At 39.7% G+C, this 26691-nt stretch overlaps 1 protein-coding gene and 1 long non-coding RNA gene across 4 annotated transcripts; one reads left to right on the top strand and one right to left on the bottom strand.

The window, feature by feature from the left end:
• Window positions 1-415: 415 nt before the first annotated feature.
• Window positions 416-26691, bottom strand: mxd4 (MAX dimerization protein 4). 2 transcript variants are annotated; one of them, XM_051705087.1, is made up of 6 exons: window positions 26449-26691; window positions 26267-26363; window positions 19255-19284; window positions 13472-13586; window positions 6455-6614; window positions 416-4071 (listed from the first exon to the last, which is right to left on the bottom strand). In XM_051705087.1, the coding sequence occupies exons 1-6, from the start codon at window positions 26510-26512 to the stop codon at window positions 3914-3916; spliced, it is 624 nt and encodes a 207-aa protein (XP_051561047.1). In that variant the 5' UTR covers window positions 26513-26691; the 3' UTR covers window positions 416-3913. The 2 variants fall into 2 exon arrangements, with proteins under 2 accessions (XP_051561047.1, XP_051561048.1); XM_051705088.1 differs by lacking the exon at window positions 19255-19284.
• LOC127445210 (uncharacterized) lies at window positions 6625-13449 on the top strand. 2 transcript variants are annotated; one of them, XR_007897948.1, is made up of 4 exons: window positions 6625-6749; window positions 7400-7697; window positions 9370-9560; window positions 11925-13449. It is a non-coding gene; the product is annotated as an uncharacterized LOC127445210 (long non-coding RNA). The 2 variants fall into 2 exon arrangements; XR_007897947.1 differs by lacking the exon at window positions 6625-6749 and having other exon boundaries at window positions 6786-7697.

Raw genomic sequence — 26691 nt, forward strand, 5'->3', positions numbered from 1 at the left:
GAGAAACAGATCGATATTTAAGCTGTTACTATAAATTCTCCACCTTGTCCATTAGGGGGCGATATGCATGAAGAATGTGAATCACCAGAAACAAAAGTAGAACTCTTAGGAGAGTGGAGGGCTGTTTGAAAGTGGAGATTTATATATAAAATAAAAAATATACTTAAATATTGATGTTTCTCATACACACCTATCATATCACTTCTGAAGACATGGATTAAACCACTGGAGTCTTATGGATTACTTTTATGCTGCCTTTATGTGCTTTTTGGAGCTTCAAAGTTCTGGTCACCATTCACTTGCATTGTATGGACCTACAGAGCTGAAATATTCTTCTAAAAATCTTCATTTGTGTTCTGCAGAAGAAAGAAAGTCCAAAAAAAGAAAATGAGGGTAAAAAAATGACTCGGACCAATGTGTATAAAACATTTTAATCATTTGTATTACAATACAAGAATACATTATACCTCAAAGTGTGGGCTCAAAACATAGCCAGCACCATGTAATTGTGTACACACAAATGGGTTGGGTGGGGGGGGCGACCTTTATAATATTATATATGAATGCATATTACTAATTTTCTAAAAGGAAATCTGTTCACAGGCACAGAACCCTCCTTCAGTGAAGCACAGTATGTCACAAGCTCCTCCTTTCAACGCTAACATTAACAAGTTTCTCTCATAACAACATGTATGGATTGTGTGATCCATGCCAAAATCTCTGACCTGTCAACAAAATGCTGCATTAACACTTAACAAATAAAAGCAGGGGAATAAGCATGGTGCACAGAAAATATGACTTACAAATCTATAGGCTATTCATATAAAGATATAAATCTGAAATTACACCTGATGTCTCCTAAAATGAGAAGGGGTTACTTAGAAAAATAAAATGTCACTTATACGGCAGGAAACGTTTTATTGAAGTTCTTTCTTTTAGTGCCATTACATGTATACCAAGGGTAAGAGGATTTGTTTTTTATAGCTACATTTTTTATTTGTCACTCTGATCTGATCTGTTTCAGAAGCCCATGTGCTTTTGTTGAAGGCTCCATCTTTCTAGACCAACAACATCATCATTTGTGTTTTCCTAGTGGATAAAACTCTCTCTTTCTCTCTCTCTTTGGAGTGATGGAAGATGGATCTAAGATTCACATAATTATAGTTCCAGTCAGTTGACGTACTCAGTTTAGTGTTTTAAAGCTTTCCTCCAAAACCATGCTGCAACTGAATAGCACTGTCATAAAGTATATTTTTTTCATCACATTGCTATTGCATAACTGATCTTTAGCTAAATTTCACGACTTCACATGCAAAATTATGTAGCATGTAATTTGAAAGCTAAAATCTCAGAGATTTCATAAAATCTCATACGTAACCCACAAGTCCAATTCTCTAAACTTCCAACTAAACCATGTCAATGGGAGGTTCTGTGCAAGAGGTTTTTTTGTTGGTATTAATTTGCAAGCCACTTGTTCAATATAATGGAACACACTGAATAATATGTTTTGCTACGAACAGTCAGGCATACCCATGACATAAATGTAAACTCTTCCTGAACAATGTAGCTTTCATTAAAGTAAAAGAAAAAGACATGAAAAAAACATATTTGCTCCCTCCTTTCAATATTGAAGTGGAGAGGTAAAATCAATGTTATATTCACTTTCACAAAAATGTTGGTTACAAATGCCCCATAGTTTTGAAACAGGGCTGCTTTACATCCACCCCTTTGAAAAACAAACAACAAAAATCATATTCAAATTGCTGCATTTTTGCTCCTACTGGCATAGGAATCCATACTATGATTTAACACTAGAACAGGAACTACCATTGGGGGTCTTGAGCTGCCATTAATTATTGATTTCGATGCTCTTCTCCTAAAGTCTTCACTTCGCTTTCTGAATTACAAAACACATTTCAGGCGTAAGGTCAGAGTTGATTAGATGATGTTTTTAAAGGAGAAGCTGATGTTGCCTGGCACACAGAAAGGAAAGCAGGTTTTCAGAGAATGAAGAGACAAGAGCTTTTAATTGTAGTCAAAGGTGACTAACTGATAGTTACAACACGCCTATTCCTCATTACTTTTTGCCAAAAGCATGAGGAAGAGTCTATTCTAAGGCCTGAGGATGGAGACTGGCAGTTTATTTGAGCAGGGTTGGAGCGATGTGTCAAGGAAACGAGAGGAACATGGACATGGCAAGTCACCAAGGCACGGCATGACAGTGGGAAATCTAAGGGACAAAAGCCCAAATTGTCGTAAGAACCAAGCCTGGCCTTACTTTTTATAATTTTCATATACTCTTCTTTTTTTTGTCTTTCAACTAAGGAACATTTAGGAAAATAAAATACAAATGTTACTTTAGAAAATATACTACAATTCAGTCTTTTTTTCTCTCTCACTTTTTTGGTCAAACCTGCTGTGCAGACTGGGTCTGTCTGTGGATGTTGGAGTACCCAACTCTAAGAACCCTCTTTTTTATACTAAATATTGCACACTGTATTGCAAATATACTGCATTAGACCTTAAAGAATGATGGTGATGTCATCTACATTGAACATAAAGAAGGGAACAATACACTGTAGAAATGAATGTAATTCTAGGATGGTACCAACACCTCAACAAAGAGCTTTTTCCACCCATACACCTTTACACGTACAGTTTTGACATGTCAGTTTGAGTGCTGGCCTCACACAGATACAAGCTAAGCAAATGAATGTGATAAATGTGCTGTATAGTTAAAAGTATGTTGTATTTTTTAGTTCAGAAGGAGCAGGTGAGAGGAGATTAATGAATTGGCCTACTCATCTTCCAAGCCTTGGTCCAAAATTATCAATGCATGAGAAAGCCACAGCTTTCCATGTTTATGCTACATCATTTACTACTGAAAGAAGAAAAATATATGAGTATGTGGGATGTGCACAACAGACAGATCTTGTTCAAACCCATTATGCAAAATACTGTAAATGAATTTTTCCCCCCTCAAATTCATACAAAAGTACACGCATCATTTCTCTCTCTATTATTTTAACTAACATGCAAGCTCTATTCCAACACCTAGTGAGTTGCCTGCCAAGACAGCATCTGTAGGCATCATTCGCTCACTCCTGATGTGAAGCCATGACTTGTTGGTCTAAGCTTTAGGTTTTGGATTCAAGGGGTTCAGCGTTTAATTGAATCCCATAATATGTTTTTTGTCGTTGTTGTGGTTTGTATTTGGTTTTGTTATTTATCTGGATCGGAGAGCGGGCAGCAGATGAGCGACAGAGAAGAAGAGTGCGAGTGTGCAAAAGAGAACATTGCCAAGCATTGAACATTTTGCTACTTTGGACAATCGATGCAAACACAGCAAAACACTAAAAACTATAAACTCCAGTGAAGACTTAGATTAGATTATTAGATACATACCTGACGCAAGCTATTTCATGAAGCGGTGGGGACAAAATCAGCAATGGCAAAAAGTGTTAAAAGACACCTATGACATCTACACTTCACATGAAAACTGCTTTTTGTGTGTCGTGAGCGTTAACGGTTTCTGCCTAGAAAGAGTGTTTCAATTCAGTCACCTAAAATGTTCCATTTCATTTAGGTTGCTGCCTCACTACATAGCTGCCCATGTAAACTGTCCAGCAGACATCAAGGCAGCTTCTTAGGTTTTGGAACAGAGCCTCTGTTTCTCAGTTTTATAGTACATAAATACACAACTGAACAGACAAGTCAAAACTGCATTACCACACTACATATGTTCCCACCAAAACCACAGACTGCTAGTCTGTGTCTTCTTGTAGGGCTGATTTAAAGGGTTGGGAGAGGAAAGAGTTTTCTGATGAGTGGAAATCACATGAGGAGGCTCAGCCAGGTGCTTCCTGCCAGCTGAGGGCTGATGGGCATGTCGGAAGTTGTGGTCTGGCACAACCTAGCAGATGTGAGCCTGTAGTCTCTGGGAATGTAAATGGAGACCTCCGTCGCTGGAGCTGCTCTGCAGGCTGAAGTGGTCCTCACCATCGCTAACACTGTCCACGCTATCACCCTCGCCTGGTGTGAACTCCATCCCCTCTATGTCAACGTCCACATCTGTGATCAGACAAAAAACACTGCTGTAATTCTACAGTTGTTGAAGAAGGTCTTTTAGCATTGTGCTGACACTTAAGTCATTACTATGACACCCAATGTAGAAATACCAGATTTGAACAACACTGACTGCATTTACATGCACTTAAAGGTGCTGTAAACGATTTTAGCAGTTCTGAAACTTCCACCAGACAAGCCGTTGAATTAGCCACGCCCCCTGTGTCCAAAATCTACACACAAACACACTAGAGACCATTGTGTTGGAGCAGAACTATTTTTAATATTTCAATCTTCTTCTTAACCCATTATATGACTGGACTGATAAATATTAATTCAATTTGACACAAAATTATATAAGAAATGCAAATTAACTATGTTCATGTCCGAGATGATAACTGGATGCCACTTTCAGAAATTAAACAAAATAGTGAGGTCATATTACAACCATGTAGTATATGAATGATTTTAACTAGGCTTGCTTGCATATTTCCATATTTAGGCCTATTTATTCTTTTATTACTGACACTCTTTTATTTTTGGGTGCTTTTAATTCTTTTATTTCCCTTTGTTTTGTTTTTAATTATTGTTTTCTATTTGTTTGTTTTTTTTTTATACAGAATCTTGATCCTGTCAGTCTATGATGTCCTTCCAAGCCCGTCAAACCTCTTCTGCTGGGGCTTGGCAGAAACACCAGAATGCCCACTAAGCCACAAAAAGAGACCCCTGGAGCACATATTGAGCTGCTGCCCAAAGGCCCTGGGAGAGGGGCACTATCGCTGGCATCATGACCATGCCCTGAGGGCATTAGCTGATGCCATCTACGTAGGGATCTCAAGTAGTATGCAGAACCCCCAGGCGAAGAAGAGCATCACCTTCATCAGGAAGGGAGAGAAACCCCTAGCACAGCCAAGAACTGCAGATGGGCTTCTTGCCACAGCAGGAGACTGGCAGCTTCTGGTCGACCTAGGGAGACAGCTCAGATACAATCGCAGTGATCACCCTCAGGCCAGACGTGGTCCTGATGTCTGAAATAACAAGGCAGGTGGTCCCGCTGGAGCTGACTGTCCCCTGTGAAGACCGTATTGAAGAGGCATATGAGAGGAAGAGGGCCAAGTGTGTGGGCTTGGTGGGCAAATGCCGCAGTCGCAGTTGGAGGGCTAGATCTTCTTAGACTAGCTTCTAAAAGCTTCTTAGACACAAGCTGGGGTATGATCACCCCCAGTTGGGTCACCTGGGGGAGTGTGTCTGATGATTGAAGTCCCGAAACACAAGTTGACCCCAGGTTACATCACTAATGATGTGTCCAATTTGCATCTTGAGGTGTATGTCAGAACTATGTTTTTTTTAAATGTGAGATATAAATATTAATAAACAAAAGTTTATAAGGTAACTGTATTCTGAATACAGGTGCTTAAAAACGTAACAAGGGATGAATGCAGTTACTTCATTTTTCTATTCTGAATGTGTAACTCCATTACATGTATTCTATTACAGCCCAACCCTGCCAATTGTCATTCAACAATTTAAAATAATGTCTACTGTCCTTTACTTCCAGGTATATGCACTCAAGTATGCTGGGGGAATCCCGAAGTATGATGTAAGAGGGAAACCCCACTATTGCAGCGCAATTCCACTGAAGGTTGTGGTGGAAAGTAAGGAAACAAAAACAGCAACAACAAAATATCTGAAGATAAAGTCGTCTTCTGACGCCATGTTCGATATCTTCATCAGTGTTGAGGGGAAATAACATGCTGTGTAGAAAGCTGTTTACTGACTGAGCCGCATGTAAACAGGAGTAAAGAGAAAGCCTATAAAACAATGCATGTAAATGTGAATGCTGCTGTTGAATCTTAAGCAACTTTCACACAATAAACAGCTTTCTGGTGTTTATGTAAACATGTAAACGAGCTCACTGTCAGACAGATCTGATTTCATCACTTGCAAAATGACAGTGAAGAAAAGATTTTTTATTTTTTATTAATTGGGATTTGGAATTGGGTGCATTGTGAACAAAGCGATTGGTCCATATTTTTTAAACAGGCTAAATACCAATCCAGGATATCATTACAGATTACCATCTGTTTGACATATTTGTTTATGTAAGCTACAGGAGAAGTGGCCCACTTGCAGTTGTGTTTTTTTAAATTATATATTAATTGGAGCTGTGTGGTCAAACCAAGCAGTCTTTTTTGTGTGCAATTTAAGTAAATCCACTCACATGATAAGTATGGCAGGATATTAACCATGTCAGAAGTTAGTAAACAGGCTTTTTGCATGTTAACAGTAATTGCTACAAGTGTATAGTCACCTAAAGGTTTGAATAGCATAACAAGTAAAAATGGTGAATGCATCATTGAACACAAAAATAATTGTGTCTGTTCTGTACCTTGCTCAGAGTCAGTGGAGATAGTGGAGCCCATGCTGTCAGTGCGAATGCGTTCTAAGCCCTGTACAGAAAGCTGCTCCAGGCGCCGTTTGAGGTAGCGATGTTCTCTCTGCAGCTGTTCTTTCACATTTACAGCCTTCCTGTCCTGTTCCTCAAGCTTCTGTAGAGCACATGTTTCCAATGATCAAACCACAGAGCACAGAGACACCACAATGTATGACATGTTCATGTACCAATCAGTTTGAGAATGCACAGTGCAAGAAGTCCACAATCTTTGAACATGGGCTAAAGTAAGGTAAGCAAATTTATGGCTGAGCAATAAAGACAAACCAATGCTGCATGACAGGAAACCAGGCCGACTGAGCTGAGATATTGTGTAACAAACAAGACAGAAACTAAGGGTTAACAGTGCCATGGTACTGGGTTGTCTTTCTTGTCTGCGTTTCACACACCTGTAGTGACAGTTCGTTGAACACTGTCCACTCCACTGAGGCTTACACCCATTTTCATGTGGCAGAGATAAATAATAAGGCTGGACATGGATCAGTATTGTTTTGCCATTATGTCAAGAGCAGAAACTGTCTTGCCTTTGTCACACACTTGAATGTAAACCAGACATGCTAATGTGCTTCATCATTTGATGCAATGATTTATGTGAGTGACCTTGAATTTTCACTCTTAAGGATGCATAGATGGGGAATGGAGAAAAAAAATAAAATTAATATAAAATGTAATAATTTTTAGGGGAGGTAAATTATCATCTCTGTTGTCAGGAAACATAGGTCAACGAAGTTGCAACATGTAGAGTGATTCACTTCCTGTACTTCCTGTGGTTTTCAACTGGTTTTCCTTTTGCTTCATTTTACATTGGACATCAAGTGGTGACCCAACACAGTAAAAAACATAACCTGTATTTAATGTAACATTTATCTTATATTCTTCAAGCTTTATTAGGTAAGCGAGGCAGAAGTGGCATAGATAATAGACCAAGCACCTGTGGAGGCAGTGCCACGGTAGGGTCAGCATGTCGAGAAGACGCTGTTTTCTTCACTGCGAAAGCAAGACCTCTATGTTTGACTTCCAAAGGCAGATGAATTGAAGAATCAGTGGTTCAAATGTATTTTTACCACTATTCCTCAGCAGTACAACCACAACCAATGCCGGATTGTCAAGACGGTTACTCCTGAAAGATGGTGCAGTTCCCACTTTATTGGGACAATCTGGTGCTTCAGGATCACAACCTGTAAGTATGCTTGATTATTTGTGGATTTATCCGCTACTGAGAGTTCAAATGCAGAGTTTGTGTTGTAGTTACGGTGTACACCCAGTGCACAGCTGTAGGACTCTGCTAACCTAACAGCTAATGTTATTGTGTTGAAAGAGTTTTGCTTATCAGTTGCGGGCCCACTTTTACCTACAATTGTGTAGAATTATGCAGATTGTTTGTTGTTCTTACTATCATGAATAGTGATCAAGTGTGGAGATGGACTTATTTTTACAAACCTTCATTTTACATCTGCAATCCACGCTAGTGCTCAGCTTTCTTGCTATATAACGTTATCGTTTTGGTCCATATTGTAATTGGGAGTAAGCCGTTGTTCTCCGTTCATATCTCTGGCGACAGAAGTTCGGCTTCACCCATTCCAGCAAAAGATGACTAACTTAGATGCACTACGTGTCTTTTACTTGAAGCTTTGTTAGGTTCACAATATTCAACAGTGTTCTTGTAAGAAAGCACCAAAATTAAAACTTACCACTGTGAAACGTCCTGCTCAAATCATGCTTGCGAAGGTGGTTCGGGTCGATCAACTTGTTCCTCCAAACTTTCATTATTTCATTCATTATTGGACTCGGGTTCGAACTGGTACGGCAAAAACCGACGCCACTGTTACCATAGTTACAGTAGAGTTTACAGAGATGCCCAGGAAAACTCGGGAGCTGAAACTCGGTTATGGTAAGGGGCGTTACATTTCCGACACACGCTCTACGCGGTTGGCCAATCACAACAGACTAGGCCAGCTGACCAATCAGAGCAGACTGGACATTTCGGAAAGGGGGGCTTTAAAGAGACAGGAGGTAAATCATAGCGTTTAAGCCAGATGATGAAGAGAGGAGAAAAGAAATGTACAGTATGAGAAAAATTATGTGTTTTCTGATTATTAAAGCATGTAAACCTATTCTAGTAGACTCCCAAAATAAAATTATGAACCTGTAAATTAGCATAATAATTTTTTGAAAACAAAATTGAGAGAGGGAGACAGCTATTTTATTTTTTGAACCTCGGATATGCTCGGATTTAATGATGAACTGATCACAGGCTGAGATCCAAACCAGTCACCTTAAAAAAGGCATTAATTCAGGGCAGTGAGAATGGCCATTGTAAATATACTGGATGGTGCCTTGATTATCGTGATGGACTAGAATGCTTTTTGTCGTCCATTCTTTCCCCCATAGAAAGGCTGCTATTACCAGAGAATATAATTCGAACAGAGTGGATGATGCTACAGATTGTGGTAAACTGGAAAGCTCGGGGGGGCCAGGTGAAGGAGAACCAGCGGCCTTGGTAGTATCCTCCAAATCTGACGGATGGGGCAGCATCTGTAAACAATTTGATGTCATTGGGATGTGAGACACAGTAGTCGTAAAAGAAGGAGAGTCCATTCCATTGACTGAGAAGTGCTGACTACAGCTGAAAGTCTGTGCAACATTGGGGGGTCATAGTTATTTATTCATTTAGTGATATTACAGATGATGCTAGTAAAAGGAGGTGCGATATGAAGGGGTGACTTTGTGGAATTATGCGTATGGCAAAATTTAGATGACCGAGGAGAGAAAGGATCACGCTTAGTGCAACTCTGACTAGACAGGATTATCTCAATAACTTCCAACCTTCTATCTATTTTTTTTTTCTTTAGGCAAGTAATTTGAATTTGTTTGCATCAAGATGGATGCCCAAAAACGCAATGGATGTCAAAGGACTCATGGTTTTCTCTTTAGAGATGGAGACTAGTAAATCAGAGAAGACTTTCTAGATGATGCATAGGTGAGCAGCTGGAGGTGCATTGTGTGGCGAAACAATGAGGACATCATCAAGCAGGTGGACAAGGTATGGAACTGAGTAATTGTTTGACAAAATCCAGTGCAGAGATTCTGATAACATGTAAAAAATGTTGTGGCTGCCAAAGGTTAGATGGACCACTAAATAATATTTGTCGAGCCAGCGCACACCAAATAGGTGCCAAAAATCAGGGTGGATGGGCATCATTTTAAATTCAGAAGTTGTGACTACTTTTGAAAGCCCCTCTGCCTACATTTTTGATCATTTGGATAGCATGCTCGAAATTGTGGTAATGGAGTGAAAATTTGTCAATAGGGATCAAGCTATTGATGCTCGGGTGAGGGCATTCATGGGAGGCAGAGAGATTGATGATGCGCTTTTTTTCTGTGAACTTTCTGGTGGCTACCCCGATAGGACTAATGCAGAAGACGATGAATGGGGGAACCTCAAAGGGCCCGATCATAAAACCTGATTTAACTTCTTTATTTAAGAGGTGATCAACTACCTCTGGTTCAGCAAGTGCGGATTGCAAGTTATTGCGTATCAGGTTTGTGGTGGGTAAACTCTCTAGACCTGGATTAAAACTGTTTCAGTCCAGATAGTAGATAATGGGTGAATTGTGTGTCAGGATAGTTCACCAGTTCTTTAGCCAAGGCAGAGATATTGACAGGAGTGAAGAGGTACTTTTTAAAATCTTTATTTGGAGCATTTTTTCATACCAGGGAAAATAGTGCGAGCATGCATGCCTCTGCAGAAATTACATGTTTGCAAGAAACGGCAGCAGTGCCTAGGGCAACCACATTCATTTAAATTATTACAGACTTGCCTGCTTGATGTGAAGCGAACCACCCGACCCCTGGAATCCTGGATTGCTAAATTCAAAGAAAGATCATCCCTCAAGCATGGGACATAGTTTGTCAGTTTGACTGAATTTAGGTCATTGGGGCAATTAGGAATGGTAGGGCTGATTAATGGACTTGAAGCGGTTTGGTGTTCCACTGATCTATAGACTGCATGTGAGATTCTACGGCATCCCAAGAAGATTCTGTTGTGAAGATCTACATCGAGGGCTCCCCAATTCGGATATTGGTTCTATTGAGCCACTCTCTCCATGCATTTGGCGGAGGTAGGTGTAGAAATGAGTGCCACCACAGGAAAGGGAAAGTTCAGCTAATTAAAAAATAAACAGTCTTTCAATTCACAATACCTGTGGGGAAACACAGAACAAATGATTTCCGTGTATCGCCCGAAGGTGATGTCGAATTCTGCTAGAGCGAGTACACAAGGGAGGAAAAGGAGAGAGGCGGAGATGATGCAGTAGGGGCAGGATTGGGTGCATGGGCTACGCTGGTTAGACACCTTCGGTGCTGACAGGCTGCTGTATTCACCTTAGGGGAGTCATCTAGTGTAGCTGGGTTAGTAGACAGAGTAGATTCAGAAAATAAGTGAGGCATCTGTAATTTTTGCTTGGAAGAGTTCACTTGGATGAACACCTAGAGGTTTTGGGAAGTCCAGAGGCTTTTTGGGCAGTTTGGTTACCATGCAATGTTTGCACCTTAGAAGACATCTTTTGAGACTGACGCAATCCTAGATTCAGGTAAAGTTTATCTGTAATCTCAGCAGTTTATATATAAATATTTTCTGTTAAGAATAAAAAACTTTTTATTAGAATTAATTGTTAGATAGATTTATTGTTTACTCGACCTATTGCCTCAAAAGGCTGTTAGATGTTTGACTCTAATAACAAATGAGAAATCCTTTACCTGATTATTGCAGTGTAGTAATTCTACTGCAATATAATCCACACAAAATCTGCTAAATTTACACAAATAAAAATGGTAACATTACAATGAACACATAGGCTATGATTGAGTAAAAAACAGTCAGCTTAAGGTAGCTGCAAGTATTATGCAGTTAAATCTCAATATAACTCTTTTAAATGGTTTAATTGACCTAATTTCACTCACAGCTGTAAACAGCTTTCCCTTCCTTCATACACTAGAATTGTTAGGGATGGGGGTAGGTTAAGCAGAGATTCTTTTATACTGAGACGCCAACATCGCATCTCTACTATAGGAGAGAGAGCGTAATGGTCTACTAGCATGTTACGACAGTAAATCACCATTTGTGGATACCATACAAATGAATGGGGAGAGCCATAAACTCACACCTACCTGTCATAAAATTGTCCTTGACTCCTTGTGACGAGGAGGAGGGCGTGGCCGGGCCGTGAGGATGCAAGCCCGGCGCTGAATTGTCCTAATCAGCTGGGAGGGGGATAAAGACGAGCCGGAGGTGCCAGTTAGAGAGAGAGAGAGAGAGAGAGAGAGAGACACACATGGCCACTGTATGTGTGTGTCTGTGTGTTTATGTTTATTTATGTCAATAAAGTTATGTTGACTGTTCTGCCAGTTCCCGCCTCCTCCTTGTCCATCCTGAATCCCATTACACTGGTGCCGAAACCCGGGAAGGAGGCGCTGTCGTGGAGTCCTCACCACTGCCGTCTGCCGGGAAGCGGAGTAGCCGCGGCTGTCCGCCGGGAGTCGGAGGAACCGCTGCGGTCCACCAGGAAGCGGAGGAGCTGTTATCATCTGCCAGGGGTTGGAGGACTCTCTACCGTCCACCAGAGGGCGGAGGAGTGGCTGAGGTCCAGGCGACGGCATGTCCGGGGACCGGCGAGCGAGGTTTTCTCTCTCTCTCTCCTCTCTCACTGTCTCTCCCCCTCGCTCTTTCCCTCTCCCCTCTCCCTCCCCTCATCTCTCCCAGGGCTCCAAAGAGGTGAGGAAGAACTGCCGGCAGAAAGACGGATGGAAGGGCAACACCTCCCCTCCAGGAAGGGAGGGGAGTATGTCAAGCCAGAGGTTTCCCCGGCCTGAATTGGGCGGTGAAGGAGTGTGACGAGGAGGAGGGCGTGGCCGGGCCGTGAGGATGCACGCCCAGCGCTGAATTGTCCTAATCAGCCGGGAGGGGTATAAAGACGAGCCGGGTTAGAGAGAGAGAGAGGCACACGTGGCCGCTGTGTGTATGTGTATGTGTGTTTATGTTTGTTTAAGATGATTTATGTCATTAAAGTTATGTTGACTGTTCTGCCGGTTCCCGCCTCCTCCTTGCCCATTCTGAAACCCGTTACACTCCTCTTATAATACAGTAAAAAAGAATATTTAGTGTGAAACACATTGAAGATTAGCGGACAGAGTGATGAGCTGTTCCCTCACAAAAGCAGTTTATTAGTCTATTAACATCCATTCAAAAGGAATGGCCTCTGATCTCTTCACCAGTGTACCGCTGCGTACCACCACTAACCTTGAATGCTCCCCCTTGATAAAGGGGTTCTCGGTTAAGAGCGATCTGCTACGATGTCACAATCGAGTTGCATTCTGGGAGATGGGGCTGCCTGAAGCATACATATGTGTAGGGTCTCTCACTCAGTCAAAATTGAGAGGTTGAGGGTCTGTCAGAAGAAATTTCCCTCAGCCACTTAACAAAGTGGAACGGACTTCCAAAATGGCAGCAAGGATTCCCCTGAGAGGAAGTGTTTAGGAAAGTTAGCGAGTGTATGTTTAAAGTGAAGTGGAACGCAGCCCACATCATTGGTGCAAGTGATTCCGTGATGGCTCACGCCACACTTGCACGAAAAACCAGGTTTTAATCGCATCACGGTTTCAGAAGAGAAGCATATTTAGCACATTTAAAGTGCCAAACGCGAGTTGGATATAATTACATTTGTCTTGAATGCTCCGAAATTGAGCCGTGGAAAATTGGAATGGAGAAAGAACCCTGGCATTGTTCTTTCCTTGCTGTTTCTTGCAATTTAATGTTGCAACCCACCAGTTGAGAAACACTGCTGTAGACAGATCCTGATTAACTGTCTCTCTGACCGTAACTGCTCTAAGCTGCTCTAACCTCTTAGCTGCTGTGCAAACAGAGATATTGGCATAAAGTTGCTGACTTTTTTGTACCTTGATGTGCATTTTGGCACGTTTGAGCAGGCTCAGTGTGGTGTGACGGTTGCTATCAGGACCCAAAGGCACAAGCTGTTTCAACTCCTCCAGGTACAGTCGCAGTTTGGCACGTCTGCAGCAAAACAAAACAAAAAAAAAGACAGGTTGGGGGAGTGGAGTAATACTCGGAATTAGTATATTGAACTTGAGAGTGATCCAGGGTATTGGTATTCTAATGCCAAAAGGTTTGAAGCCTTGCAGGCATGACAGAGAAAATTAAGATTGCAATCTGGGCTTCATAGATTACAGTTTTGCTATGAAAACTGCTAAATTAAATGGTTATGTTTTGATTTATGTTATGGGGTACAGCAATCAATTTAGAATTGAGTCCCAGGCAGTTTATGACCAGTTCTGACTGTGGACCAATGACCAAGTTTAGTCTAATTTTCTCTTAAGTCTCATTATCTTACTTGCTTTTGACATATTCTACATGTATTATCTTATACTTTGTAATTTCTGCACCGCTAGGTAAATATGTGCAAAAAAGTTTGCACATGAGGTTAATTTAACCATACAATGAAAGTCAATATGGCCCAAACTTTTGAGCTCCAAAAAGGACATAAAGGCAGCATAAAAGTAATCCATGTCTTCTGAAGCGACACAATCTGTTTTGCTACGGGGGAATTGTAAATCACATTCATCACTTTGTCTCTAATCACAGAAGAAATCAACTACATGGAAGTTGCACTACAATGGCAGTGGAAGGTCAATCTCCTTTGTGTTTCTATTAAAGTTTAAGCCCCTTCAAAAACATTTAATATACATGCCTGTATGGTTTTATTGTCTTCCCTGGTACTCTACCTAGTACTGTGAATGTTTCAACAGAAGCAGAAGCTCTGATATGTGGAAGGACGTGACTGAACATATTTTTTTACCAAGTGGCAGTAATCAATCCCTCAAACATAGGCATGTGACTGGCAAAGTCCAAGATACCAGCACATGGGACACAAATCTCATGCAAACACGCTCCACCTCTTGCACACATTAGCACAAAAAGGTTTGACATTTTATAGAGGGCACAAATGCAATAATGTGTAAAATGTGATACAGGCCCCAAAATGTAATAGAGACCCTATATGTAATAACTTTTGGTCGTAAACATAATACATGTCCAACATGTAATAAATTGTTGGCCAAATAAAATAAAGAGTCAATATATAAAACTTTTGAGAACTGATGTATAACAGTAAAGGGGTCATGAAATGCTCTCTTTTTTTTAAATAGTTTTATTATCTTTCCTGAGGTCCACTGATAATGTTAGTAAAGATTTTTTTGCATTAAAACAGTCATAATTTAATAATATATGATCATTTGATCACTGAAATGCTCAGTTTTGGCCTCAGCTCCAACTTTAAACGGCAACGAAAACGCCCACTGTTCTGATTGGCTAACATCGTGCAGCCCCTCAAATACAGCCATATTTGAAATTCAATCGGAAGTGAATTTTAACAACTCCGCAAGACAACAACACTTATAAATCAAAATGTCAGGGTTTACAGATAATGTGCATCCAACACATTGCATCTGAATATATAAAACTTCATCTCAAGCACAACTGTTAACACACGTCCCGTCTACACCAGACGCGAGAGTCACGTCAAAAGCAATAGAACCCATTATAATCAATGACGCTGTCTACCATGGAAGTGTCAGTTGCGGCGCATCGCGCCGACTTTAAACAGATATCCCATTCCATTTTGTAATGCACACGCTGGCGCTATTACTGCCAACAACACATATAAAGGGTTTAGAAAGTTCGTGTTGACGCGCCCAGTATCGAGAGCCTCAAGCCGTTGCGATGTGCCCCGTGTAAATGGTGTTTAAACACCATAAACTATCAAACAGTCATTTAAAATATTCATGAATGGAACTGTTTACTTATGTTTTTGATCTGGTCCAAGTGTTTTAACTTCACCATCCATCAATAACAATTCCTTAGCAAAGTTGAATCGTTTTATGACTGGTTCACAAGCAATCACAGTGATACAAGCTGACAAAACATGCAATCCACGCTGAAATACGCTGATGACATATCCACATGATGCACACACATAGTCTAAAGAACAATGAACAGGCACACATCCAGTTTCCAGTATCATACTGCACTGAAATGCACATCGCTGGAAATGCATCAAAACTGTCAAAGACGTCCGTCTAGTGCGTGTTTACATACACCAACAATTAAAAATAGCGCAGATGGGTGGTGTTCAGGAATAGTTACGCCACACTAGGCCTATATCCTGCTCTCTCTCTCTGAGAACGAACTGTGCCCCCAGTGGGCGGGGCCAAGGGTGCGATGATGTAAAGTAGGCGTTGATGTTGTTGCTGTAGGCGGTCATGAATTAATTAGTACCCTTTGTGACATCTCAATATTATGGAAGTAGAGAACGAGGCATTTTGGCAGCTTGGTTTCGATAAATGCTTTTATTGCATTGGGGGTTAAGTTTTGAGTTCTGAAATTCACAGTATGTTTTTATAGAAGAAAGACCTCTTATATGTCAAAATATCAAGGATCATTTGATTCCTCATGACATGACCCCTTTAAATTAAATTCTATATCAATTCTCCGCACAGTACGTGTGACACAAATTTCATAATCAAAACAGTCTGCGTGGACTCACGACCAAGGGTCTGTGCGCATCGTCGAACGCGTTCGTATTCCGTCACGGTCAATAGAGTATACTTTGAAAGGTAACACGGTCAACCGGCCGCGATCCGATATGGAATGCAGAAAAACAAAATATGCCCGTGATTTAATTGCCCTGTTCACTTACTGAATGTTTTTACTAGGGGTGATGAAACAACATTTTGTGGGGATGTGAAGAGTTGCGTGTCACAGCGACCTCAGACTTATCCTGTTTGTTAACACAATGGGCCTCATTCATGAAACTTTCGTAAATATATGAGTAAATTCGGAGTAATCTGGACGTAAAATGGACCTTCCCAAAAACTTTCCGCCGGGTTCACAAACGCTTCGTACTCACCAGATTTGTTAGTAAAACGTGTTTGTAAGTGAATTCCAAACATTCGTGAACAGGGGGCGTGTGCACGTTCACTCACAATTATCATAATCCACACCCATAGAAACGCCATATAAGGAAAGCTTCAGACTTGCTAGTAAATGAGAATAGGAAGCTTTTAACATCTATGCGAACAGTAATACAAGTTATTTTTTTTTATTTTATTTGTTCAAATGGAATGCATTCACATCGTAAAATATTCATTTAGCAAACACTCGCAAGTTCGTTCTAAAAAGAAAGTGATGAACTTACAGTCATCGTATACTTCTGCTGTCATCGGAGGTTCTTTTGTCAATTAAATGGTCCAAGAGGTCAATAAAAATGGTTTGAAATGAAGCTTTAGTGTAAAAAAAAAATTCAGTTCACGCCGGCAGGAAAACGTCCACCACCATTAATCTTCTCTGGTTCAGTTGAGCGCATCGCCAGCGTCATTGGCAAAACTTCTCGTGTAAATCATAATGGTAACAGTGATTTTTTCCTTGCAACAGGAAAAATCTTTATAGAAATTGATAGAATGCCTGAAGAAGGTCTTTGACTGAAATTGACTTAAGATTTTACAGATTTGCAAGCTAAACGACAGTGTTGTATTGTGTATGCACCTGCCCGCAATGTGTTTATTTACAGTATTATACCATTGACCATACGTTATGCCGAGCTCATATCAAATATAAAAAACAGCCAGTCAAGTCAGAGGGCATGAATTTTTTTTTCCTCGAGTAAATCAAATGCAAACTGCGTCTTTCCAAGAACCTTTCATGCCATGTTAAAAATAAATGCCAGCAGCTAAGAAACGTTTCTAAATAAAAGTTTATGTTATTTTTTAAGGTTAATTTCACTAATTTAATTATTAGCTATTTTTCATTACTTATTTAATTTTAGTTCTATCAAAATGTAGTCATGTCAGTTTGCCTGAAAGAACACAACATGTGCGCATGTCTTACGCACGATTTACACGTGTTCGGGAGCAGGTGTAAATTTTGTTCGTACAAAAGTTTTTGAAAATACGAAAATATTTGTGAATCAGAAAATTTACATCTGAATGGCTTTACGAACAATTTACACAAAAATTCGTTCTGCCCGTGTTTCATGAATGAGGCCCAATAATGTTATAGTGGACAAAATATTCTGTCCACTTTGTACAGAAAAAATACTCTAAATAGGCTACTTAAAAACAATACTACCAGGGTCTGGGTTGCTCAGCGAGTAAAGACGCTGACTATCACACCTGGAGTTGCGAGTTCTAATCCAGGGTGTGCTGAGTGACTCCAGCCCGCTCTCCTAAGCAACCAAATTGACCCGGTTGCTAGGGAGGGTAGAGTCACATGGGGTAACCTCCTCGTGGTCGCTATAATGTGGTTCTTGCTCTCAGTGGGGCACGTGGTGAGTTGTGTGTGGATGCCGTGGAGAACAGCGTGAAACCTCCACACGTGCTACGTCTCAGTGATAACGCGCTCAACAAGTCACGTGATAAGATGCACGGATTGACGATCTCAGACGTGGAGGCAACTGAGATTCATCCTCCGCCACCCGGATTGAGGCGAGTCACTACACCACCATGCGGACTTAGAGCACATTGGGAATTGGGCATATCCAAATTGGGGAGATAAAAAAAACGCTACTACCGTCTGACTGATATTTTGATCTGTTTGTGCACAAGCATGTGTGTTTTGGTGCGCAGTGTGTTTGCCCGGCTGACATCAATTACGCATAAATTATATACAGTAAATAAGTTGCTTTGGACTATAAGTGACAGGACCTTTTGGATGAAAAAAACAACAACACAAGCATGACTTATATTCTGGAAAATTCTGGAATTTCCCTTAATACCAACCAAACGTTATAAAATAGTTCTCAGGAGTGGGTCATTAAAAACTAAAACAAGCTTGATTGTCATAAAATCTAATTTACTGTTACCTGTTACTGCCTGTCAAACTTGCGTCATTTTTTTCTTTCAAACAACGGCTGAGTAGTTCACTCAGTTATTTTGTGTTGCTCCATATTGCAAACACTTGTGCTCCTAAAAAGATTTATAGTGCTTTTTCAACATGTTTTCGGCAAAATTCAGTGTCTGCGGTGTGAAAAAAATAGGTTCTGTGCTGAACCTATGCACTCACTGCCACGTCTGGGACGCTCCGTCTATGTAGCACTGCAAAGCTCATATGCCACAAATACAACATTGCATTTAACAAACATAAATGTGCATCCTGAAAACAAATTTCTTAGATGAAAGTTTTTTTATTCCCTTTTCTCCCAATTTGGAATGCCCAATTCCCACTACTTAGTAGGTTGTCATGGTGGCATGGTTACTCACCTCAATCCGGGTGACGGAGGACAAGCCTCAGTTGCCTCCGCTTCTGAGACCGTCAATCTGCGCATCTTATCACATGACTCGTTGTGCATGACACAGTGAAGACTACCAGCATGTGGAGGCTCATGCTACTCTCCACGATCAACGCACAACTTACCACGCACCCCACTGAGAGCGAGAACCTCCAATCGTGACCACGAGGAGGTTACCCCATGTGACTCCACCCTCCCTAGCAACCGGGCCAATTTGGTTGCTTAGGAGACCTGGCTGGAGTCACTCAGCACGCCCTGGATTCAAACTCACGACTCCAGGGGTGATAGTCAACGTCAATACTCGCTGAGATACCCAAACCCCGAAAGTTCAGCTTTAAATAAAGCATACTGGATATGGTAAACAAGCAAACAAGGTCTTACCTGTGTTTTTCCAGCTCATTGTGTGACGACCTGAACAAGAAATCAACAAAGGGATAGAGTGAGGAAGAGAAGCTATAGACAACATGGAAATGAAAAGATGAGAAAACACACAGCAGTTCATGCTATCTGATGAAATGTTTATTTATTTATTTTTATTAATTTTTTTTTACATTTTGAGAATCATGTCATTTTAACTATTGAACCTAATTTTATAGATATATCAAAAGATAGATGTGGCCACAATGGCCTGGTTACAAAGAAATGTTAAAACATTACAGTGAGATCTGCCGTAGCAAAATGGGAAATTAAAGTTATAGTGGTAATGTTCTTCACGTAATATAGTGTGATCCATAAGGAGCGTCAGAGCTGCAAATGTCTTTTAGCACCATATTCACTCCAGTTTGATATTTGGTCAATATGTTATGCATTGTGATTGTGAACAAACAAAAATTCTCAGTTGTCAGAAGAATTAAAAAAAAAAATCTAATGGGCCTGAAAACAAAGACAGACGGCAATTTGACTTGCTGACATACTATGTTAGGGCTACTTCTATCTTTAAGGCAGCTCAACTGCAAACAGCACCAGACAGCACAAATGAATGCAAGAGAAATGTTAAACTTTAGTCTTGGGTTTATAAACTCATTCTAGTTTTGTGTAAAAACATTTTAGCATTTTTAACTTGTGGCAAATAAATAAATAAATAAATACATCTTTTGGTCTCTCCACCTAGTCTCTCCTGAGTCCTGCAAACATAATCCTTTTTATTGATATATAGAGGCTATTAGTCCATACTCTACTGGCATGCACTCAATGACAAAAAAGGAAACTCAGCATGCTATTGCATTGCTATTTTAGTCCTATGAATGCTGGGGTGTATGATATATGGGGTTATTACATTCTCTCTTAACAAACAAAATAAGGGGATTGTAGTAAATGCATAAAAAACAAAAATGTATACCATGTTTATCCTACTCTGTTTATGTGTATTTGTTAAAATAACCAACGACTAAAAGATATTTCACATCAAGCTGAGGCCCCATCCACCCGAGTATGATATTTCTAAAAAAGGAAGAGTTTTCTCTGCGTTCTGGCCTCTCGGCCACACGTAAACTGCGTTTTAGACCACTCAAAATTTGGGTTTTTGAAAAGGCCTTCCAAAATTAAGACGCTGATTTCCAAGATGTGTGTGGACAGGTGAAAAAGAAGCTGCGTCTCATCTTGCTCCCTACAGTTCCCTCTGCCGTGAATCAGAATATCGTGAACATGAACTCAGGCACTAACAAGGGTGCTGATCCACTGAACAATGGACACCGTTGACTGAAATACCTGCGACACGATAATGGGTGACCTCGTTAAAACACAGCTGGCATTAATCAACAACATTACTGTATTAAAGACATTACTGTGTATTTTCATTGTAGATATTAAAAAGTACAGTGCTATTTTGAAAGCAAATACACAGCAGTGTGGTTTTAATCTTCTAAAAACTTAGTTTGGCATCCTAAATTTAAACTTGCTGTCGTCTTCTAACAACTTGAGACTTTAGAAGAGATGACGACATTCCAGAAAGGGAACATAGGGAGAAGCGATGCTCAGAGTAACCTGACTACTGCACTAGCTGATTGAGATGCATTAAGCGATTTTGCAATACGGTGACATCATGAACACAAACATTGTTTCTAAAAAGCTCTGAAATTTCACAGTGATGGTGGAATGCTGGTTTGTTTTGTTGTGGTCAGCGGTCATGGGTTTGACGACTTGTACAAGTCAGCCTTCAGGTGAAAGCATCAAACAATTATACACAGCAGATTTAAAATGATCTTGAGGAAATCAGGGCAGAGGCACAATGAAGAGAAAGACAATCTCACCACTAATACAATCCAAACAGATCTGCCAGTGTCAGAAATGTACAGATTTGATTTTCAGTAGGGATGCACCGATACCAATTTCTCTCTTCCGATCCGATTCCAATATCTGAAATCTCAGTATTGGCCGATACAGAACCCAAGCTGATACCAGTGTTGATTTTTTTTGCAAAATCAGTTTAGAATGTCTTTACATTATTGTGTGGAACTAATTGGGGGTACTCTTTAATATTTAATATGTCTGTTTGTAGGCAAGTTCACAGTAGTTTAATTCGCTTCTTATTCAAATTCTGGTCAAATGCACCTCCGTTGCCTTTCTAAATGCATATTATAAGTGAACCGAACTATTAAGTATCTACATCTGAGATGCTGTTCTTGAGTAACGCTCAAATATTGCGCACCGCTGTGAAGGCTAAAAATATCCGCGAGTGTGTGTGTGTGTCAACAGAGTAGCGCCATTCACTAACGCGCTGGCGCTGCGCAAACTATATATTTACTTATTAAACACAGTCTTTTGTGATTCACAGAGCTATCGCACGTCTTCAAGTGTCTTTGAATAAAATGCACGAGTCATATGAACTGCTTTAAAGGTGTTTTTATGGTTCTTTTATGTCATTTTTGGAGCTTGACGAACACAGTAACGAACATGACTAACACACAGTATCGGATTTAGATCGGGCTCGTCAGACCGATATCCGATCCGCCTAAAAGCTTCAGTATCGGAGCCAATACCGATCCAGGTATCAGATTGGTGCATCCCTAATTTTCTGGTGCATTTTTACGTTTTTTGGGGGCGTTTAGTTTATCTAACCATATAATATGGTTATATACTTATGCACATACTTGGTGTTAACCTTTTTTCTCTAATACATCTAAGTTCATTAACATAAATTCTCAATCTCAAACTCAATTCATGAGATAATGTGTTTAGGTCTAGAATAGAATATTGCAAAATAGATTCAAAATAGAGAAATTCATATGGGGGCATTTTTTTTTTTTTTTTTTGGTCAACACATTTTGAATTTGGTGTCACTTTTTTGGCACTTTCTGTGGCATTTTTTGCCTCAAGCCCTGGTTAATTTCAGACATTATGTAAACTTTGTTCTGTGAAAAAATCAGCTTGACTTAAAATACAGGCAAACTGTTAGTGTCTGTGGGTAGAGCAGATTGTGGTGTTGGAAAAAGAGCATGAACAAAACAGGCCTACTCATTATAGCTCTACAGTATTACTATATCCACATCAACAAAACTGCTCAGTAAGACTTTAAGTCAATAGGGGCCCCCAAAACAAAAAAGCTTATAAGTACACAAGCAAACTCTTGAGCACTTCATGTACAAATGCCAATATGCAAAAGTCTTTTGGTTTATATTTTTGTGCTGTGCTCAAATTAAACAAGGGGCCGATTTCAGCAGAAGCTTCTGCAATGTGAATTCTGAACCAATCAAAAAAGTATTTAAAGTGCTTTGGTAAAAAAGACAATTTCACAAATTCCCTACATTTCCTCCACTTCCACTGATTTAAATGCACATATGGAGGAAGGGCTGCCCACTAGCTTCCTGCTGCTTGGCTTTCTGTTAAGGGACACTGCAAAGAAAGGGGGCTATTACAGGCCAATGCAGCAAAACAGACCGAGAGGTCAAAGCTCTCCAGCAGCTGGCATGGGTCTATTAACCACCACACCCAGCTGCAAGTGTTTAACCACACCTCAATGAAACTACTGCAAGCACACTATCCATGACGTGTGCAAGTGTCACAGTAATGCTCCTACGGTATATGAAGTCAACAATAAGAGTTAAAAAGTAAAATAGCAACATCTGAACAAAACACTTCGTCTACAGTACATATTTGTTTTCATTTTACTAGAATGCATGATTAAAAAGGTTTTGGACAACTTATTTTGCATGCCACATTTAGTGAGGGGACAGGTATGGTTTAGTTTAAAAAGGGGGTATAATTCCTTTAGTTATTGTTAAGTCAAGCAAATGAAATGTTACTATTGACTTCCACTATAGGGTCAATTGTAATGTATAGCTTCATTAAGTCTGTTTGAGTTAGGTTTCAATTATCTACAGCAGGCAGTAAAGGACCCTCATATTGCACAATATATTTATTTTTTTTACCAGAAGAAAAATGTTTCTCTTTTAAACTGCATTTAAAGTGCTGTTTGTTCTAAAACATTACACACAGACACCAATTGGCTGATTTTATGGTGATGTCTGACAAAGAGTCATGGCCTATCTTGACCCAGACATCTTGAGAATCATTTGTGAACAATTTTCATTTAAAAAACACACCACAAGGGTGGCCTGTGTAGCTCAGCGAGTATTGACGCTGACTATCACCCCTGGAGTCGCGAGTTCGAATCCAGGATGTGCTGAGTGACTCCAGCCAGGTCTCCTAAGCAACCAAATTGGTCCGGTTGCTAGGGAGGGTAGAGTCACATGGGGTAACCTCCTCATGGTCATGATTAGTGGTTCTCGCTCTCAGTGGGGCGTGTGGTAAGTTGTGCGTGGATCGCGGAGAGCAGCATGAGCCTCCACATGCTGTGAGTCTCTGCGGTGTCATGCACAACGAGTCACGTGATGAGCGGATTGACGGTCTCAGAAGTGGAGGCAACTGAAATTCGTCCTCCGCCACACGGATTGAGGTGAGTAACCACGCCACCACGAGGACCTACTAAGTAGTGGAAATTGGGCATTCCAAATTGGGGAGAAAAATATTTTAAAAAACACACCACTATTTTGTAGTTTATTTCATTTTACATGCTTGAGTTGGCAAATAAGATTAACAAGAGATTGAACAACAGATGATAACAGGAGTGAATTGTATTGGCCAACATATAAAAACAACATAAAATGGAATTTACTCTGATTTCAGTTCAATCTGATTTTGGTGACATGCATACATTGCACTGCTAATAGTGTATTCTTTGTGTGCCCACTGTTTGGAACATCATCACTGTTCACAGGGATGAAGAGTAGCTTTCATGGCATACAGTACAGAATGCAAATAGAGGAAATGAAAAATATAAATAGTAAAGCTTAATCAGCTTAACCCTTAAATGCATGGGTGTTTTGCCAAACATTATTATATACTCTGGTCTTTAGTGACCCGGCATGTATATCTGTCACTAATGGATCTACAAAATGCCCAGATAGTGTCACATTTTCAAAACATTTTCAAGACAATTAGAAAATAATAGAATAGAATTTATTCTGACATATTTCGATGATTTTATTTTTCATATATCAAGGAGATGATGCAAAAAATCTAGAACAGGATTCATTAATTTCACAGTGAAATTTAATGAGACGCAACTGACTGTCAAACACATATTGAGCTCCACATAACACACATAATACACATAAGCTACACATACTGTGTGTATATTATCAGGCACTTATTGAATCTAAATAGACGCACGATTAACATCATTTCAGTATGACAATAGTCATATCCTACTGTTCATGTGTTACACTTGCTATAGTTTACTTCAATGTTGCTTCTTCATCAAATAACAATGTCAAATGTAAATCAATCATTGAAACATCAGCGGTAATTTGAGTAAGAAATAGCATGTATAATATGTATGTGTACACGCATATGGAAAACTCATAATTCACCACCTGTCACTCAGAAAATCAACGTGATATAATAGTCATTAGTGTGAATATAGAACTCATTTTTCTTGTAATAAACAACTAAATAAATATCCTGTGATAGTAAACTTATATAGATATGAAATAATCATAAAAATATAATTTAAGGAAGGGGAGAAAAAGCAACATATATCGGGTCTAATGACCCTAAACATTTTTGGTAATTAAACAGTTATAATATATATAATTGATTAGGTACACCTGTACATCTACTTATTCATACGATTATCTAATCAGCCAATCATGTGGCAGCAGTGCATAAAATCATGCAGATAAGGGTCAGGAGCTTCAGTTAATGTTCACATCAACCATCAGAATGGGGAAAAATGTGATCTCAGTGATTTGGAGCGTGGCATGATTGTTGGTGTCAGATGGGCTGGTTTGAGTATTTCTGGGATTTTCACACACAACAGTCTCTAGTATTTACTCAGAATGGTGCCAAAAACAAAAAAATGGTTGATGTGAACATTAACTGAAGCTCCTGACCCATATCTGCATGATTTTATACACTGCACTGCTGCCACACGATTGGCTGATTAGATAATCGCATGAATAAGTAGATGTACAGGTGTTCCTAATAAAGTGGCCGGAGAGTGTTATATACACTGTATATAAATGATGTATTTATATTATATATTAAACATTTTTGTTTTTTTTGCTACACTATTCAGAAAAGAACGGTTGATACTAAAGAGGTGTGGGCATGACTCCAAAAAATGAATGAGGTACAGGAAGTGGAATGAGTTCCGGGATTTTAAGCATTAAAGGGTTAATCCAAATCTAACTCAGTATTTATTTACACTCACTATAAATAAATGTTACAGTTCATATAATCTGGTTGATAGCTACGCAACACACTTCAGCACTTAAACATGCCAATCATGCCAACTAGACAGTGATCAAAACAAGACTACTTCGATTTCATTTGCATCAAAACTGCTGACACAATCAAAAATGTTTTGCAGATTTTAACATTTACTTTTGCACCCACAAAACTAGAGACTTTTGGATATGAAATGTGCATTGGTGTGAAGAGGCTGCTGATCATCAGCATGCAGAAAGGAGTTGTTATTGCGGATGTGCATGTGCAGTGGCATGAGGGTCTGCACTTACACTACACATTTTGGATGTCTCTCTTATTTGACACACATAATTCAGATCATGGAGCATGCATGTAGATAAAGGACACATCCAAAATGTGTAGAGAGATCAGCAAGTGCCTTTAAATGTATGTTTCCATATACAGAACTTCAAAATGTGTCGACGCTGCTGCTAGACGTGTCGTCCTTGAATATAACAATAAAAAAGTTCATGGTTAATTAAATGCATGAACATGATGAAGCTGAAGGGAGTTTGTGGAAAGTTGATGCTGTACGCGTGGCAATGTTTATGCACAGCCAAGCCCAAAGGAAAAATGGCGATCACATGTAACATAAACATCGCTTGAGAATTATTATCTATTAATATAACGTCAGAAATATATTTACCTGTTATTGTGAGATTTCCTTAAAATTGGCGAAGATGTTTTCTTTCTGCAAAGGTCGCTGTCGTATCGTAAAACAGTCGCGTAACCGTGTTCAGCTTCTAGTGAGAAAGTAAACAAAACCAGCATTAAATATTTAAAGAGTTATTATTGTGTCACAAGTAATGCAGTGACGTTTCGTTATACCTCTGTCTCTTCTTTCCAAATACTCTGCTGCTTCAAGAAGAATTAGAAGAGAATTGAGTTCCATTCTGGAGAATTTATTGGGGAGGGGGGGAGGGAATAGTAATACAAAAACGTATGTACACAATTTAACAAATTATTTAAAAATAACGGGAGAAAAACAAAACAAACAAAATCGGGGTGAAAGTGATGAGGCTCGATTAGGTCAATTGTACAGATTAATGCAGACTGCACGTAAACTAAAAT

Source organism: Myxocyprinus asiaticus, chromosome 8, assembly GCF_019703515.2.
Source record: "Myxocyprinus asiaticus isolate MX2 ecotype Aquarium Trade chromosome 8, UBuf_Myxa_2, whole genome shotgun sequence".
NCBI lineage: Eukaryota > Metazoa > Chordata > Actinopteri > Cypriniformes > Catostomidae > Myxocyprinus > Myxocyprinus asiaticus.

Bases quoted from the DNA above. Each gene is read 5' to 3' on its own strand.
- mxd4 (XM_051705087.1), bottom strand. From the start codon at position 26,512: ATGGAACTCAATTCTCTTCTAATTCTTCTTGAAGCAGCAGAGTATTTG. The intron at 19,285-26,266 runs GTAAATATATTT...TTTCTTGTTCAG, and splicing joins AGGAAATCTCACAATAACAG to GTCGTCACACAATGAGCTGG. The intron at 13,587-19,254 runs GTAAGACCTTGT...GTTTTGCTGCAG, and splicing joins AATGAGCTGGAAAAACACAG to ACGTGCCAAACTGCGACTGT.